Genomic DNA, 14,081 nt, shown 5'->3' with positions numbered 1-14,081 from the left:
ATTAATCTGTTTAATAGTTCCCTTGTACTACCTATATTGTTTAAGCGAATTGCTTACACTATATAGCTATTCAATCGCTGTGTAGTGTAATCTTTATCTTATTATTCTTAATACGCTTTGTAAGTATTCAATTAATATTTCCTAATTTATTTGGCGCTTACTTGAGATTTCTATCGCCACGGGCTTGAGTTATGTTGTAGTGTTGTCCACGGGGACCATTCTGTACAGTCTATTATGTGGTTTGCCTGTTGCTTTTGGGTCAGCAAGATGTAAGTTTATTGTTTCTCTGCTCCAACTCGTGTGCTCTGGCTTGCTGCAGAGACGGTTGCAATCTCGAGCTGGGAACGGGCTTCTGTTCGCGGGGGGAAACATGGACTATTTGAGAGATGGTGTTTTACAAAGATGTACTTTGAGTGATCAAGCTACTTTTTACTTGTTTCGCATTTCGAGTTAAAAAAGGTTAAATGACGATGCTAAGCATACATTCACCTGTTCCCTGATACCGCCGACCTTCTTTTCTTGCTTTATTATCATAAGCTCCGATGCTCTTCTACACTATCCCAACGCTTGTTTGGTACTAATGCAACTTCACTCAGTCATGTCCTGCCATTACGAACATGATCAAAACAAAGTATATTGTTTACTGCGGTAAATATATCCAACCCATTAACCTAGATGCCCAGAAAAACCTACAGATTTGAGAAATATTCAATCACAGCGGGAAAGTCAGGAGTCCCCAGTCCAGTAACGGGGTCCCAGCCCTCGACAGCAGAGAAGCCATTGCCATTGCAAGCAGAATCGCCCGACTGGCTGCCGAGAGTCACGTCCTTGAACATGGAGGGGTTCTTGTACAGCGCCGGGTTGGCAAAGCCAATAGGCTTCTTGCCTGCCTGGAGGCGCACCTCGTTGACGCGAGTAAAGATGGCGGCCACGATGGGCGCGGACATGGAAGTACCGCCGGTTCGACCGGCCTGGCCGTTGAGCACAATGACGCCGTAGTCGCCGATGGCAGAAATGTCAGGGAACCCGCGGCCGGCTCGGTTGTAGATGCCGCCGTCAGAGGGGATGTTGTTGTCGCTGGTGTTGTAGCTCTGGAAGCCGGGGTCGTTGGACGAGAAGAAGGACGAGACGGCAGCCTTTTGGTAGTCGGGCGAGGTCCAGATGTTGCTGAAGCCGCCTCCGGAGCCGAACCTCTCGGTGGCAGACTCGGGGGCGCCGGGTGAGCTGCCCGGGGGCAGGAGGGTGGCCCCGACCGACGTCACGTACGGGCACGATGCAGGGCTCGCTGGGTTGAAGATGTCGCCGTTGCCTAGGCAGTCGCCTCCGTGGCCGCCGGCGACACCGCCGTCGCCGCTGGCAAAGACGATGGAGGAGCCCTGGAGACCTAGCTTCATGAACTCGTCGCATTGGCGCTGTAACCCCGGTTAGCATCTCTCGGTTCAAAAGGCCGGAGAGTTCATGGGTAGTCTTGACGTGCCTTGAGATAGTTGGTGGGCCAGACGTTCTCGGTCAAGCCGTAGGAAAGGGAAATGACGTTGGCAGGCTTAAAGGTGCCGCAGGCCTCGTCGGGGGTCACGCCGTCAACGTTGGGGTCATCTCCGCCGTCAGAGGTACAGTAGGCACCGTCGACGGCGTCGAGGAACTGGTTCAGGAATCCGAGGTGCGTTTGTCCGTCAAAGTTGGACTTTGTCTGGTACAGCTCGGTGCCTTGAGGGTAGATGACGGGAATGGAGACGTCAAAGTCGAGCGCGGCTTCTCCCACAGCCTGGCTCGGGTCTGGCTTTGTGCTGCCCCAGTCAATGAGGTCGATCTTGGGTCCGGTGCCCTTGGGGATCTTGGGGGCGTATTGCCTGTAGAACTGGTCCAGATCTGTCTGCTTATGCATCTCATTGTCGCTCTCAAACATGCCTAGCTGGTTGCCCTCGACGGCCGTCGTTGAGTCGGTGATGTTGTAGAGGGCCTTGATGCATGCGGGGGTTATTTGAGTAGGGCAGTTGGATGCATCTGTTTTCTGTTAGATGGTGACGTACGATTTGGGAGAGGTTTTCGCGGCTCACCCTGGCTGTTGACTGTAAAGCCGGGAGGAAAGGGAGTGAAGGGAATCTTTCGAGGTTGGCCGGGGGCAGCTCGAGCGGATTTCACCTTGATTGGAACGACACCAGGAGTAATAAAGTCTACATGCTTGGAGACTTCGTTGGGAAGTGAATAAGAATCGGCCCCCAGATGCTCGCTCCTGGTTTGCTTATTCTCGTACAAGTGATAGTCGGTCTTGAGAATGTTCTCAAGCTGGCCAACCGTAGTCCTAAAGTCGAGCCAGCCTTTGCTCCTGGGGGACGTGATCTGGTTATCAGGAACTCCGCTCTCGACAAGCCACCTCTTGACAGTTTCAATCGATTCCGGGGCAGGAGAGAAGAGGTCAACGACCTTGTCCTGAGTATAATGATTTCCATGATTTTTAGATGATGGATCAGAACTATATACTTATCAACGGCGTTATCCGCGGACAGCTTCGGCGCCAAAACTTACACGTCCATAAGATATTCCATGCCCTTTTCTAGGTTTCGCTGCTTCAGGGCAATGCGGACCGGCACCAACGTGTCGGCAGCGGCGCGCTTTGTGACATGGCTGGTCACGGCATCAAGGGTACGCTTCTCATGAATGACATCATGGCCTGTAGGAACGCCCAGAGAGGCAGCCACGAAGCAGCTGATGAAGATGGCGGCGGGCCTCATTTTCACAAGAATAACCGAAAAAGCAAGATGCCAACGACATGCAAAGTGTGCCGAGTGTTGTCTTGACAGGGCGAGGGATTGTCTTCTTATAGCTGGTACCTTGGCGAAGCTTCAAGCATGGTGAATTATTACACGATTAACTAACCGAAAATAGAGCATAGATACACACTGCATTCTGTAATACGGTACGGTACTTGTCGAGTTGTGACGACAACCGAGAACAAGCTAAATTTCATCTAGAAGGTGGTACCATAATTATGCGCTTCTTTGAGTTACTTTATCGGAGTATTTTATGCCCTGATAGTAGGGATTCATCAAGAAACGCCAAAAGCAAGCCGTGTTATCCGAGCGACGTCGCAACGGGCGTAATCACTTGATGCTGTCCGTGCAACATTTTTTGCCCAACTGCCCACGGTGCATCTCAGCCAAAGAGTGCACGACGTGGTTGAGCAGCCGTGCTTATTTGAACTACTTTTCTTGGCGTCATTCATGTACACTTCGAAAAGGGTAAACAGAGCCTTTTCAAGGAATTGAAAACGACATGGCAGGAATATGGCGACATACAGCGTCTTTGTACGGGAGTAATGAGGAGATGCAGTGAAATAGACGCAAAGATAACGCTAAACAAACAACAGCCATACACGGTAAGTTTCTGGCCGATCTCTGACAAAGCTCTCCCATTAGGAGAGCCTCCTCATGGCCCTCCATATGCAATGCAACGTCCCGTATGCGGCGCTCGGAAGGCAGCTTCTTAGAATGGCAAGTGGGAACCTCTTCGGCCCCGGTCCGTGAGCAGGTCATCTCCACCGCCAGGACTGAACGTAGAGCATCTTGGTAAGGCGCTGGTGTTCATCTCCGCCATGAAGCTCTGCTGAAGCATGTCTTTGGGGGGGCGGAGGGTCGTCTTGGTCAGGGTCAGGGTTCTCGGGTAGAGCAGAATCCATCCAAGTCCCTTGCTTCCGCAAAGTCGGTTAAGGCTTAACGGGTGCCCTGGAACTTGAAGAGGCCGTCGGGCCTGATCGCTTTGATCCGAGTTTGAATGGTTGATTCGATTTCTTCCGCTCATACTATATGGATTCAAGTCATTCAGCCTGAGTACATAAATTTAAAATGGCTGGTGAGTCTTTTATGGATGTGTTATTTATGTTTTTGCGACTCGTATGAATCAGACCAATCCGTATTCAACGGGGAGGAATGGACGCATCATGGTACTGCGCCTAGTTTGTTGCTTCTCGTACCTTGCTATGAGCGTCTAAAGCCCATACCTGCTCCTATTCCCTCTTTCCTTCTGCCATGCGCACAGGACACGGCATTTGCAAAATCCCGCACCTTATTGGTCCTAAAAAACGAGACTGCGACGTGGTTGGTGACACAACTTGACGCGGTGATTGTATTGTTCATGTAGTAATGCCTAAAGGGAAACTGAAAGAGGCAAGGTTTGTGAATGCTAAATTGCGAATAAGAGAAGAACAATGGCCCAGGGATTAGGGCCTCCTGCTCTCACACCAGCGGTTGGTCCAAGTAGAAAGTATAGATGATGAAATGGCGGTAGTTAGTTAACTTATTAGTTCCCGAAACGGGAAGCTGTTGAATTGGGAGTTGCCGTTGCGAGTTAGCCGGTGGTCACTGAATGTCGCCAATAGATTCCTCCTGCTCTTTGTTGACGACCGTGACACCAAGTAGAAAAGCATATTGGAAATACCCCGACGGGAATGCCAGCAAAATAACGCGCACCGCTTGGGTACTACTCGGGTTTACTCCCTACTAGACAACTGTTTAACGATCGCCAAGACGACTGCACGGCACGTGCGGATCAAGCGCCGTCGCCGTTGCATTTTGTCTTCATGGCACCGACCGAGCGGGTGATGGGGCGAAACTAATGTAAACGCTTTGTCTCATCGCATGAAGCCACAGCTGTGGACACGTGACCAGATCGGTCCTTCATTCGAGGCACATCATCACATAGAGCTAGACGCAGCAGCTATATCTAGTAATCTACCACCGACTGTCCAGATGAGTATTCAAACTCGGAACCCCCAAGCCCGACTGGGCACGGCTCTTGTCCTAGGCGGATGCGGCTTCTTGGGATGGCACTTGGTGGCACGGTTATTGAGCTGCCGAGACTATGACCATGTCTACGTCTTCGATCGCAACGTACGGGTGAACCTCCACCACGGCGCGACCTACATCCAAGGCGACATCAGCGATGTGAATGCCCTACGCACCCTGCTGGGTGAGGTGCAGCCTGAGGTCATTTTTCATGCGGCTTCGCCCGTCGCGTCGCTGCCAGCCAGCAGACATGGCGAGTTCATCAAGACCAATGTCCAGGGAACCAAGGTCGTCATCGACTTGGCTACGGAAAGCGCCTCAGTCAAGGCTCTCGTCTACACGTCTACAGTGGACGCGTATGCCAATCCACCTCATGAGAATGTCTCGGAAGACCACCCGCTTTGGTTGCCGTCAGACAAGTCTAACGAGTACAACCGTACAAAGGCCATTGGCGACAACCTGGTTCGCGCTGCCAATTGCGCTCAACTTCGCACCGCCTGTTTGCGTTTAGGACATGCGTATGGGGAGCGGCAGTCGCAGGGACTGGCCGAGATACTGGACTCCTGTGAAGGAGCCAGGCCGCTTATACAAGTTGGCAATGGGACCAACATGGTGGAGGTCATGTCGGCCGAAAATTGTGCTTCGGGCCATATCCTTGCGGCAAAGGCGTTGCTGAACGAACCTCAGCCAACGAGTGAGGAAGGCCGAGTGGCCGGCGAGGCATTCAACATCTCGGATGGAGCTCCTGTCCCTTTCTGGCACCACGTAAAGGTGATATGGGGTGTTTCCAGAGGAACCGAAGCTCTAAATACCGTCACCGTTCTTCCGGCCTGGGTCATGATGGTGGCTGTTGTCATGGTCGAGTGGGCGCTTTGGCTGTTCACGTTTGACACGGTGAGACCCCCGACAGAGCTGCGAAGAACGGGAGCACTGGAGTATTGCATCTACTCTCACACATACACCATTAAAAAGGCGAAGAAACGATTAGGGTTTCGTCCAGTAGTGGACCACGACGCCGTGCTCGCGCGAGCGGCGAGGCTTATGCTTGACCAGCGAGCCGACCTGGCAAAGGTCAAATAAGTCAACCACCGCGAAGGAGCCAACAGAATTTCCTTCTAATCAGTGCTCGAATTCGTTCTCAAGTTTGGTAAGCGACAAGTGCTTGTACAAGTATCTTGGAGAATATTAACAGTCTCAAGATACTAATATATCATATTATATAATAATATTAAATTATTAACAAAAGGTCAAAAAAGGGGGCTAGATGGTGGGCATTTAGTAACACTGCATTTTGGCCGTATATAGGCCAGGGAACCGTAGCTACCCACGCAAATGTATAATCATATAATAAGCGATATTCGAGTACCCTTGGGCAAACACTTGTTAAATTACAGAAGCGGAAAATACACGGTGTAATGCTGTGAGTGTAGCAAGCACTTTACACCACTGAGACGGGATACTATCTCATCTTCGAATTATTAGTAACACTAACGCTATGGAGATATGCTGCTAGCGATTAAAAGCCCGGTATTATTACAGAATGACAAGTCATAGCTAAGAACAGTGGTACGTATGAAACAAGTGTTACGTCCTGAAATCGAGTATTTGGGCTGTATGTGAAAGCTGCCTACAGCTAGCTGGCAAGCCGGACTTGACCCCTTTTTGTAGAGCTCTCTAGCAAGTATAAGCTAGTCATAATAGAAGGGGAATACACACGAAAATTTTCTTTCAGGTCGTAGCACGTATGTTATACTATGACTTTGCACGAATCATGAAGCATTACCATGGCATTCAGGCTAGATTGAGCTACGTGGCTGTCCTGTGTAGAAACGCCTAGAGGCTTAATGGTAGATACCCTATTTAACTAAGATTATCCTGTGTAAAAATTCCCTACAAGTGCTATTAAGATAGAAATCACGGACCAGAAGCTTAGGACACGATAGGCTCTTACAAAAATTCCCTCAAGCTGTATGATATGAAATTTGGCTCTATTATTAGACTGGTGTGTGCCCGATGTGCCCTTGGTAACAGTCTGCCTATGTCGGAGACATATGTCCTTCAGCTAATGCTGCACCTTGCACCACCATTTTCACGTTGCCCGGTTGGATTTTGACCACAGGCTGGCTCCTAGGGATAGCTTCATCCGCGTTTCGCACAGGCGGCTACTTGAGTGGCACTCGTTTGGCGCCGTACCGACTGGGAAATTCAACTCATCTGCTAAAGGGCTCTCTTCCCTCGTCTCCAGGTCAGGTGATTGGATGACGGGGTGTATCAAGAAACTGCCCACGAGTCTCTGGGTACGCGGCATCCCGGCTCTGGGAGCAATGCGCACATGTTTCCTCAAGTCATTTTGATGGCAGCAGGATCGGGACTTGAGCCTATGCTAGGCTTTATTAGTACTTGGACCTGCAATACAAAGCTTATATGGTCATTGTCAATGTTTGAAGAGACACATGGCAAAGATCTGGTCGATACGATCACGTCGGATATTCCCGATCCATTTATTCATGACACACAAAGAAGTGGTCGACCTGATCTTATCAAAATGAGGTACAATCTAATGATACAAGTAAATCAAGTAGAGGGTGACGAGATGGAACTTTGAGCCACACGGATTTGCTACTTGAGATATTGGACTGAAATAGAGCAAGGGTTTTTGACCAATGTGATTTCTATTGAGCAGAGTTCCACGTCATCCTAGCAATAATACTCACACCACTTCTCTCATATCAGGTAGTTTGTTGAAGTTATCGCATAGTTCTGAAAGGAAACAGACAATGACCAAATCACTTTGACGGGGCCTGATCCTCCAAATTAGATACAAACAGGAATGAATAGATGACTATGTATTTGCGTCGCAGGACTTAATCTACATTACGATATCACTAACATAGTGCGACCGCTAAAAGTCCTGTCAACATCGGAAGTAGGGGATTGGGACTTGGGAGCCCAGATTCGCTCAAATCTGCCCTTGTGATATCATGTAGTCGAAAGCATCTTTAGATAAATATTGCCGGCTACTATACCTATCCATAGGCAACCGTAGTAGAACCAACACACAACGGCGGCTACCGCCCGTGGAAGACAAGAAGGCTTACATAGTATGTTATGTTTAATTACGGGAGGAGTGAGTACGTTAACATTCACAATGTACCAACATGTCATCTGACACATCATCCATGGTGCTGCGCCTCTCATTGTTAATTTTCCCTCCACTTCCTCACCTCTACTATCACTTTCTCCAGGCTCTATCTCGCGTCCGCCCGGTCCGATCCTACCTCCATCCACAACCACGCGTGAGAGGACCCCAGGATTGCAACTTTAATTCAGCAGCCCTGTAGTCCTCTTTTCTTTTTCAGTAATATCTTTGCCCACGGAGTAAATCGCACTTTCCGTAAGCGCCTTGAACACGGCTCAACCAGGAGCAGACAAGCGACATGTATCGGACGACGGGCGAAGGTGGCGAATTCGCCGTCAGCGGCGACTCCTCGTCTAACTCTTGGAAGATGTTACCTAGACAAAACAGCAGTTGCCTGCTAGATATGCAATCAACTGTACGGCTCTTCCCGTGTTTCACCATTTTTGTCTTGGCTGGATTGTCTCTGTTAACGAATCACATCTGTAATAAACGGTACAGCTATGGCTAATGCTAATGGAGCATGTAATAGTTGCGAGGCGCATCGATATCACGAAATTCCACGGCCGGCGACCACCATCTTGGAACCTCGATATCGGACGCCTACCAGGAACAGAATTATAATCAACTCCAAAATCCCATACAGCAAATCTGACCAACCTCATCAAGTTCAATTCATTTTGATTCTGCGTACAAGGAATTTGAGAAGCACAAGGAAATTTGCTCAAGCCTGTGCACCGGCATCCCCCACGATGATGACTGGCCCCCCAAAGCCATGTCTATCGCTGCTGAAGCGGCAACCAGACGAGACTCTTCCTTATATGCCCTGGCGGTCCCGGTGGCTCTGCCTTCGACCCGAGAAGTTTATTTAGCGGAGTCAATAGCAACCTCATGCTCAAGGGATCAACACACGACATGTACCTCGGTGCAATTGAAGACTGGGAAAACCTGTTTGGAAGGACTATATGAGGCAATTAGAATATGTCTCAGCGACACTTAGAAAAGCTACGAGCGGGATGTGACGCCAGAAATGCTAGATCAGCTATTCGCAAGCAGAAAATTTCGGCGCGAAGCAGTACATCGAATGCGCAACGCCGGTTTTACCGAGTACCCCCCGCTGGTTCTCAATTCGTTAGAACACCATGTCATTCAACCTTGGAAACTCGTGTGTGATGTAACCTAATGCTTCTAGGTTCCTCGATACGAAATGCGCAGGAATTACGAAGAGGTCAAGAAAGAACTTATGAAGGTTGTCCCATTACTTCAGTCAACCAAGTCAGGGATATTGCCAAGAAGGGAAGTACAAGAGTTTACTACATCGCCTAAAGGTGATGCAATGCTCGAGTTTGCTAATCCTACTGGCGAAACATCACACGACCCAGCCTTACGCTTCCGCGTTTTATCCTATATGCTGGCCGAAACGTCGCCGATCTTGGCTTATATGTTTTCTGGACACTCCCCCAGTTTATACCTCCACTAAACGGAAGATATCACCCCGCATTTACCTCCTCCAACGCCGTACGTGTGCAAAGATGGCTCACAGGTCAAGCTCTACCAGATTCCCTAATACGAGACAAATCGATTACAATCTCTCGAGATACTAATGCATGCAGCGCACATGCATAATGAGCTTATGCCCCGGGAAGTTAGTCTTGACTAGCTCATTGCTATTGCCGAGCGTTCATTGCGCTATAAGAGCACCTCGCCTTTAGAGATGATAGTTGACTACAGGGGGTTGCCGCAATGGATGCACCGAGGCGCTGATAATAAGCTGGATGGTTTATTAGTGATTAGTTACGCCTTTGGTTCAAGGGCCCTTTTCACTCGCATGTATAAAAGTGCGATTCTGAATCTATCGACGAGAAAAATCTACATGGTAAACCTTGGCCTCAGAAAATCAAGGACAAAATATGGGCTGTGCGTTGCGCCAAGATGTACCAGGTCTGCTCCGGGTGTATAAACGCCATACAAGAAAATATCTCCCCGCTTGTTCGAAACTCATCTACAGAAATAATGACGGCACTGTGTGTTACCTTGGCTCCTCTCGCATATACAACGATACTGACGAATTCCCCACGGTGCCCTCAGGGCAGCTATGGCTGTGATGGCGCAAACCTCGGCTGGATGATGCTGATTCTTAATGAAATGAGCCTTTTACACCATGTCTTACGACCTGCAGTGTTATCTCACATGCCGAGGCAGAAGCCACCATCAAGAAGTCAGGCGCAGATGGTGGAACCCTTAAGGATGATACCCAGCCCAATTTCTCCAATTCACCGTGGTGGAGTCTGTGATTTAAGCTGTTCCTTTCGCACGGCTATTACCGACATATATAACAGCATCACTGGTCTCACCCTGCACGATATAAGTGGAAGAGTCATGGATGGGCTTTATCTAGGAAGTAAATGGCTGAGCCTCAGACGCTGTCCCCGACTGGTCTGAACGCATGTCAGGTAGTGACGAGACTTATACCACCGCCACAAAGTTCTCTGACTCTATCCGACTACGGATCCTCACCGACCTGGATGATCTGGGCGACTTGCAAGTTTTAGCCCAAGTCAGTAGAGGATTCTCGAAACTTACAAAGCCCACGAGGTGCGGCTCATACGTAAATTCCTTCAGATGGAATATCGCAAGCAAAGTGGCACCATTGGTGGGAATAGCCCACACCACAGCGGCAACACAGAGCCAAAGATGCTCACGAAAGACCTCGTCGATATCAAACACCCACCCATCGATTCCAAGGACAAAGATTCCATGTCAGCCTTGGCTACTTGCAACGATGACGATGATGATGAATTGGCTGGCGTCGGTACCCCAGAGACAGCTTTATCCAGTAGTGTGCTCGAGCTGGCTACTGGACCACCTGAATATCGAGCAGATGAGAGGAGCATTGCTCACTGCTCCAAGGCAAGCGACAATTAATCACTCTCGAATCAACGCAAATTCGGTCGGGAAAATCTCACGGGACGGAGACCGTTCATGTTGAAGCGCCGCCAATGAGGGACGAAGAAGCTCGCAGGATCTTGTGGCCCGGTTCAGTCACTCCGGAGTCGCCTACACCCATCACTCTCCCAGCTCTCGGTTTTGAAGACTGCCGAAAGAAGCTTCTCCTAGGCGACCCATGTTTTACCGCTGTTCTAGAAGACAAACACCTCATCAGCTGGATCTAAGGATTAGTTCACTTTTCAGGCTAGGACAGCAAGGCTGCACTTTTAGTCATCTCCGACGATTGATGAGCTTTGCCTTGCGGTTAGCATTGCCAACTCGGAGGCGAATGCAAGTGTATTTAAAGGCAAATGCAGGGTATACTGGCACATGCTAGACTTTTATAACCAGGAGTTGGACCCAGGCGTTGGCCTCCATCAAGTTGTTACTCTGACGGGGACACCAACGCGCTCTGAAAAGGACTCTTGCGAACACTTTGTTAGAGAGCGTGGAGTTCAACGGCTGGTCACGGAGTTTGCCTCTACATTATGGCTATCCGAGGTGGGTTCTCCTGGCACACAGCTCCAGTGGCTTCCGCAAACCTCAGTTTTAACGTCATTTCAATGTGAGACTAACGTTGCAAAGGTCCCGTCAGTTGTACGGTGGCGTACATATCACGGTCGAGGATGTGTATAATAGTGACAAGCATAGAGATCGTCCGTATACTTGTTTCTCAATATCTGGTTCCGTCCCTGAGATGGCTCGTCTAATCCAGCAACGTGCCTGGCTTACAGCTGCATTCACTTTTCCTATGCAAAACGCCCTCGCAATATCAACTGCCGTCTTGGCAATTGCCGAGTCTAGATTGATTAAAACCCAACCCCAAACCGTCCCCCGAGGTCTTGGGCCAGCACCAAGCTGACCGGGGAATGAGTGCGATTTGCCGACACCGCCTTCTCCGAGGTGCCGTCCTGGCTTACGGATGTCCTATATCCGAGCGAGAGGAAGGACTTGGGCTGCAGATAGCCTTTGATCTAATGGAAGGACTCGCTGGCATTCGCACCCAGGTAGAGGTTGGTGAAGGAACCACATTGCTGGGCGGCGCTGGGGTTGTCTTACACCCTACCGCACTTCTGAATAGCGGCATGCAATGGCACTGCGCCAAGGTGGATGACGACTACGTGAAACACGGTTCTGGAGCCGCCGCAATCCTGAAAGGTCATGGCACAACTATAGAGGATCTTCCAAACCAAAGGAGATTTCTTGGATATTATTATCAGGCCGAGGTGCTTTTGGGAACCAGGGAACTTGTCGAATATTCTGCCGTTCGAGTCTTGGAGCCAGAATTTCCGCCGGCGCCTCCAAGAATAGAAGTTGCAAATTAAGGAAACAATTAATGGCGGCATGTCCGTTCAAGGTATTTTCTCTATGAATATCGGTGGCGAGTACGTGGTCTCAAAAACGCTCCAGGTATCGTTAGAAGCTCGCGGATACCACGACTTGGTGGATGACGCTGAACAGCAGCCAATAATAATCTATGACGGGGAAACCAAGTCCGCATGGCTAGTGTCAGAATTAAGCCTCGTGTTACACATCACCTTTTCATAGTTATCCACTCGTCAGATCCAGGACAGGCGACAGACTGGATTTGAGGCACTGGGTAGGAGAGTGGCCGCCGTTGCCGTATGCCGAACCATGCGCTGATGCCGGCGAGGAGGCACATTTGCAAACAACCAGAGAACTGCAGGCGGCTCGGTTATGGGCGGAAAACGGCAAAATGCAGACCTATTTGGGCGTCATATGGGACATCTTGAGGGACTTCTGGGCAATCGAGGATGGAATCATGGCGCAGGACAAGACTCTGCAAGTGTGGCCCATGCGAAAAAAAGGGACTAAGAGGTTGGGAGTATACGGATCTTGTGAGACGAAGAAGTCTAGTATGTCGAAAGGAATTCCCTCACGATGGCCAACACGCCTCCTGGTGGGAACTTGGAAAGGCCAAGGACACCTTGGTCATTCTCGGCAGTCGTTTCGGCCCTTTGATCAGGCCGAAACCTTTGTCAAAGAGCCCAGCTGGGCTGACGAATATCCCCCCTGGATCGAGGCTGTTGATTGCCGGCAAGCCTTGCATTGATATCTTGAAAACTTTCAAAGAGGGTACCCCTATTCTCGGTTCACTGGAATGGCGGTCAGCCGCCAAACGTCAGTCGTCGTGTAATCATCTCTGCGATGCGACATCTTGCTACTGTATACAAATCTTGCAGACGAAATGGCTGCGTGAACAGGTTCCGACCGAGGCCCCAAGGCGAAGGGTGCCAAGTACCCAGGCAATCTTTTTCGGAGAGTGTTAGTATTACCACAGAGCGCTATTACCACAGGGATGATTGCGTTGAGCTTGCTCTAGTGCTTACTCTGCTATTGCGTATTTTTCCCGCAGGCACAAGGTTCTAAGTACGACTTGGCACGTAGATTTTCCTATAACGTTTCTTTCATAATAATAAGCAATGCTAAATTAAAAGTGATGATTCATTATAAAGAAAATATGAAATCAATTACAGGTTACAGTTAAAGATGATGTATAAAAGTATGTCGCCGAAGCTGGCACGTCTTTAGGCTTAGAGCCGGCACAACATATATACGTCCAGAATCTTGCCATGGCCCTTATTTGGAAGCGCCTGTGCTAAGAAGATGGCTGTAATGCTGCCACAATGATACGATCCGTGTGCCTGCGATGATCCTAGATCTGCAACTGTGCTGTCACGTTTGAAGTTGTTCGTCATGGCACCGCAGATTAAGTTCTCAGCATGGAGGCTAGGTGTGCTGCAAATCTTCCTGTTTCATAATGGTGCCGTGAAGAAAATCCTCGGTATAATGAAGGATATCCTCGGTACGATGAAGAACGTCCTCGGCACGGTGAAGAACCTGGCTAGCACTGCGGAGTAGATAATGTGGTATTGGGATTTTCGGGAGGGGTCGGAAATGTCGTAAGACACTCCCTCAGAGGCTAGAAGCCGTCAAACTCCTCTTGGCTTCGTCAACAGCCAATTGATCGACTTGTGGCGTCCACCACAAGGCCGCCCACCATGGTTGGTCGCTTGCCCGCTCCTATAAAGGCCTTCTTTCGTTGGCTCCGGAGCTGGGTAGTGCCATGCTTCGTCTAGCTCCAGTTTTCTTTCGAACGACGGCACGGAACGTTTGCCTTTTGGGAATTAGGCGCCGCCAGTTCTTTGATTGTG

The 14,081-nt window shown here is 49.6% G+C and overlaps 4 protein-coding genes across 4 annotated transcripts; 2 read left to right on the top strand and 2 right to left on the bottom strand.

Annotated features, from left to right (window-relative positions):
- Positions 1-537: 537 nt before the first annotated feature.
- J3458_019491 (uncharacterized protein) lies at positions 538-1,394 on the bottom strand (the record flags this gene model as incomplete). The annotated part of the gene is made up of 1 exon (XM_066121523.1): positions 538-1,394. One exon carries the CDS (start codon positions 1,392-1,394, stop codon positions 690-692), a length of 705 nt encoding a protein of 234 aa, XP_065973137.1. The 3' UTR covers positions 538-689.
- A 62-nt stretch (positions 1,395-1,456) lies between these two features.
- On the bottom strand, positions 1,457-2,732 carry J3458_019490 (uncharacterized protein; the record flags this gene model as incomplete). Its single annotated transcript, XM_007814960.2, has 3 exons — positions 1,457-2,004; positions 2,058-2,473; positions 2,527-2,732. The coding sequence occupies 3 exons, from the start codon at positions 2,730-2,732 to the stop codon at positions 1,457-1,459; spliced, it is 1,170 nt and encodes a 389-aa protein (XP_007813151.2).
- Positions 2,733-4,745: 2,013 nt separating this feature from the next.
- On the top strand, positions 4,746-5,861 carry J3458_019489 (uncharacterized protein; the record flags this gene model as incomplete). Its single annotated transcript, XM_007814961.2, has 1 exon — positions 4,746-5,861. The coding sequence occupies one exon, from the start codon at positions 4,746-4,748 to the stop codon at positions 5,859-5,861; it is 1,116 nt and encodes a 371-aa protein (XP_007813152.2).
- Positions 5,862-10,539: 4,678 nt separating this feature from the next.
- On the top strand, positions 10,540-10,842 carry J3458_019488 (uncharacterized protein; the record flags this gene model as incomplete). The annotated part of the gene is made up of 1 exon (XM_007814962.2): positions 10,540-10,842. The coding sequence occupies one exon, from the start codon at positions 10,540-10,542 to the stop codon at positions 10,840-10,842; it is 303 nt and encodes a 100-aa protein (XP_007813153.2).
- Between the last annotated feature and the right edge of the window lie 3,239 nt (positions 10,843-14,081).

This window comes from Metarhizium acridum (assembly GCF_019434415.1).
Source record: "Metarhizium acridum strain ARSEF 324 chromosome Unknown scaffold_568, whole genome shotgun sequence".
NCBI lineage: Eukaryota > Fungi > Ascomycota > Sordariomycetes > Hypocreales > Clavicipitaceae > Metarhizium > Metarhizium acridum.
The sequence above is the reverse complement of the archived record's forward strand: the minus strand, read 5'-3'. Positions and strand labels throughout refer to the sequence as shown.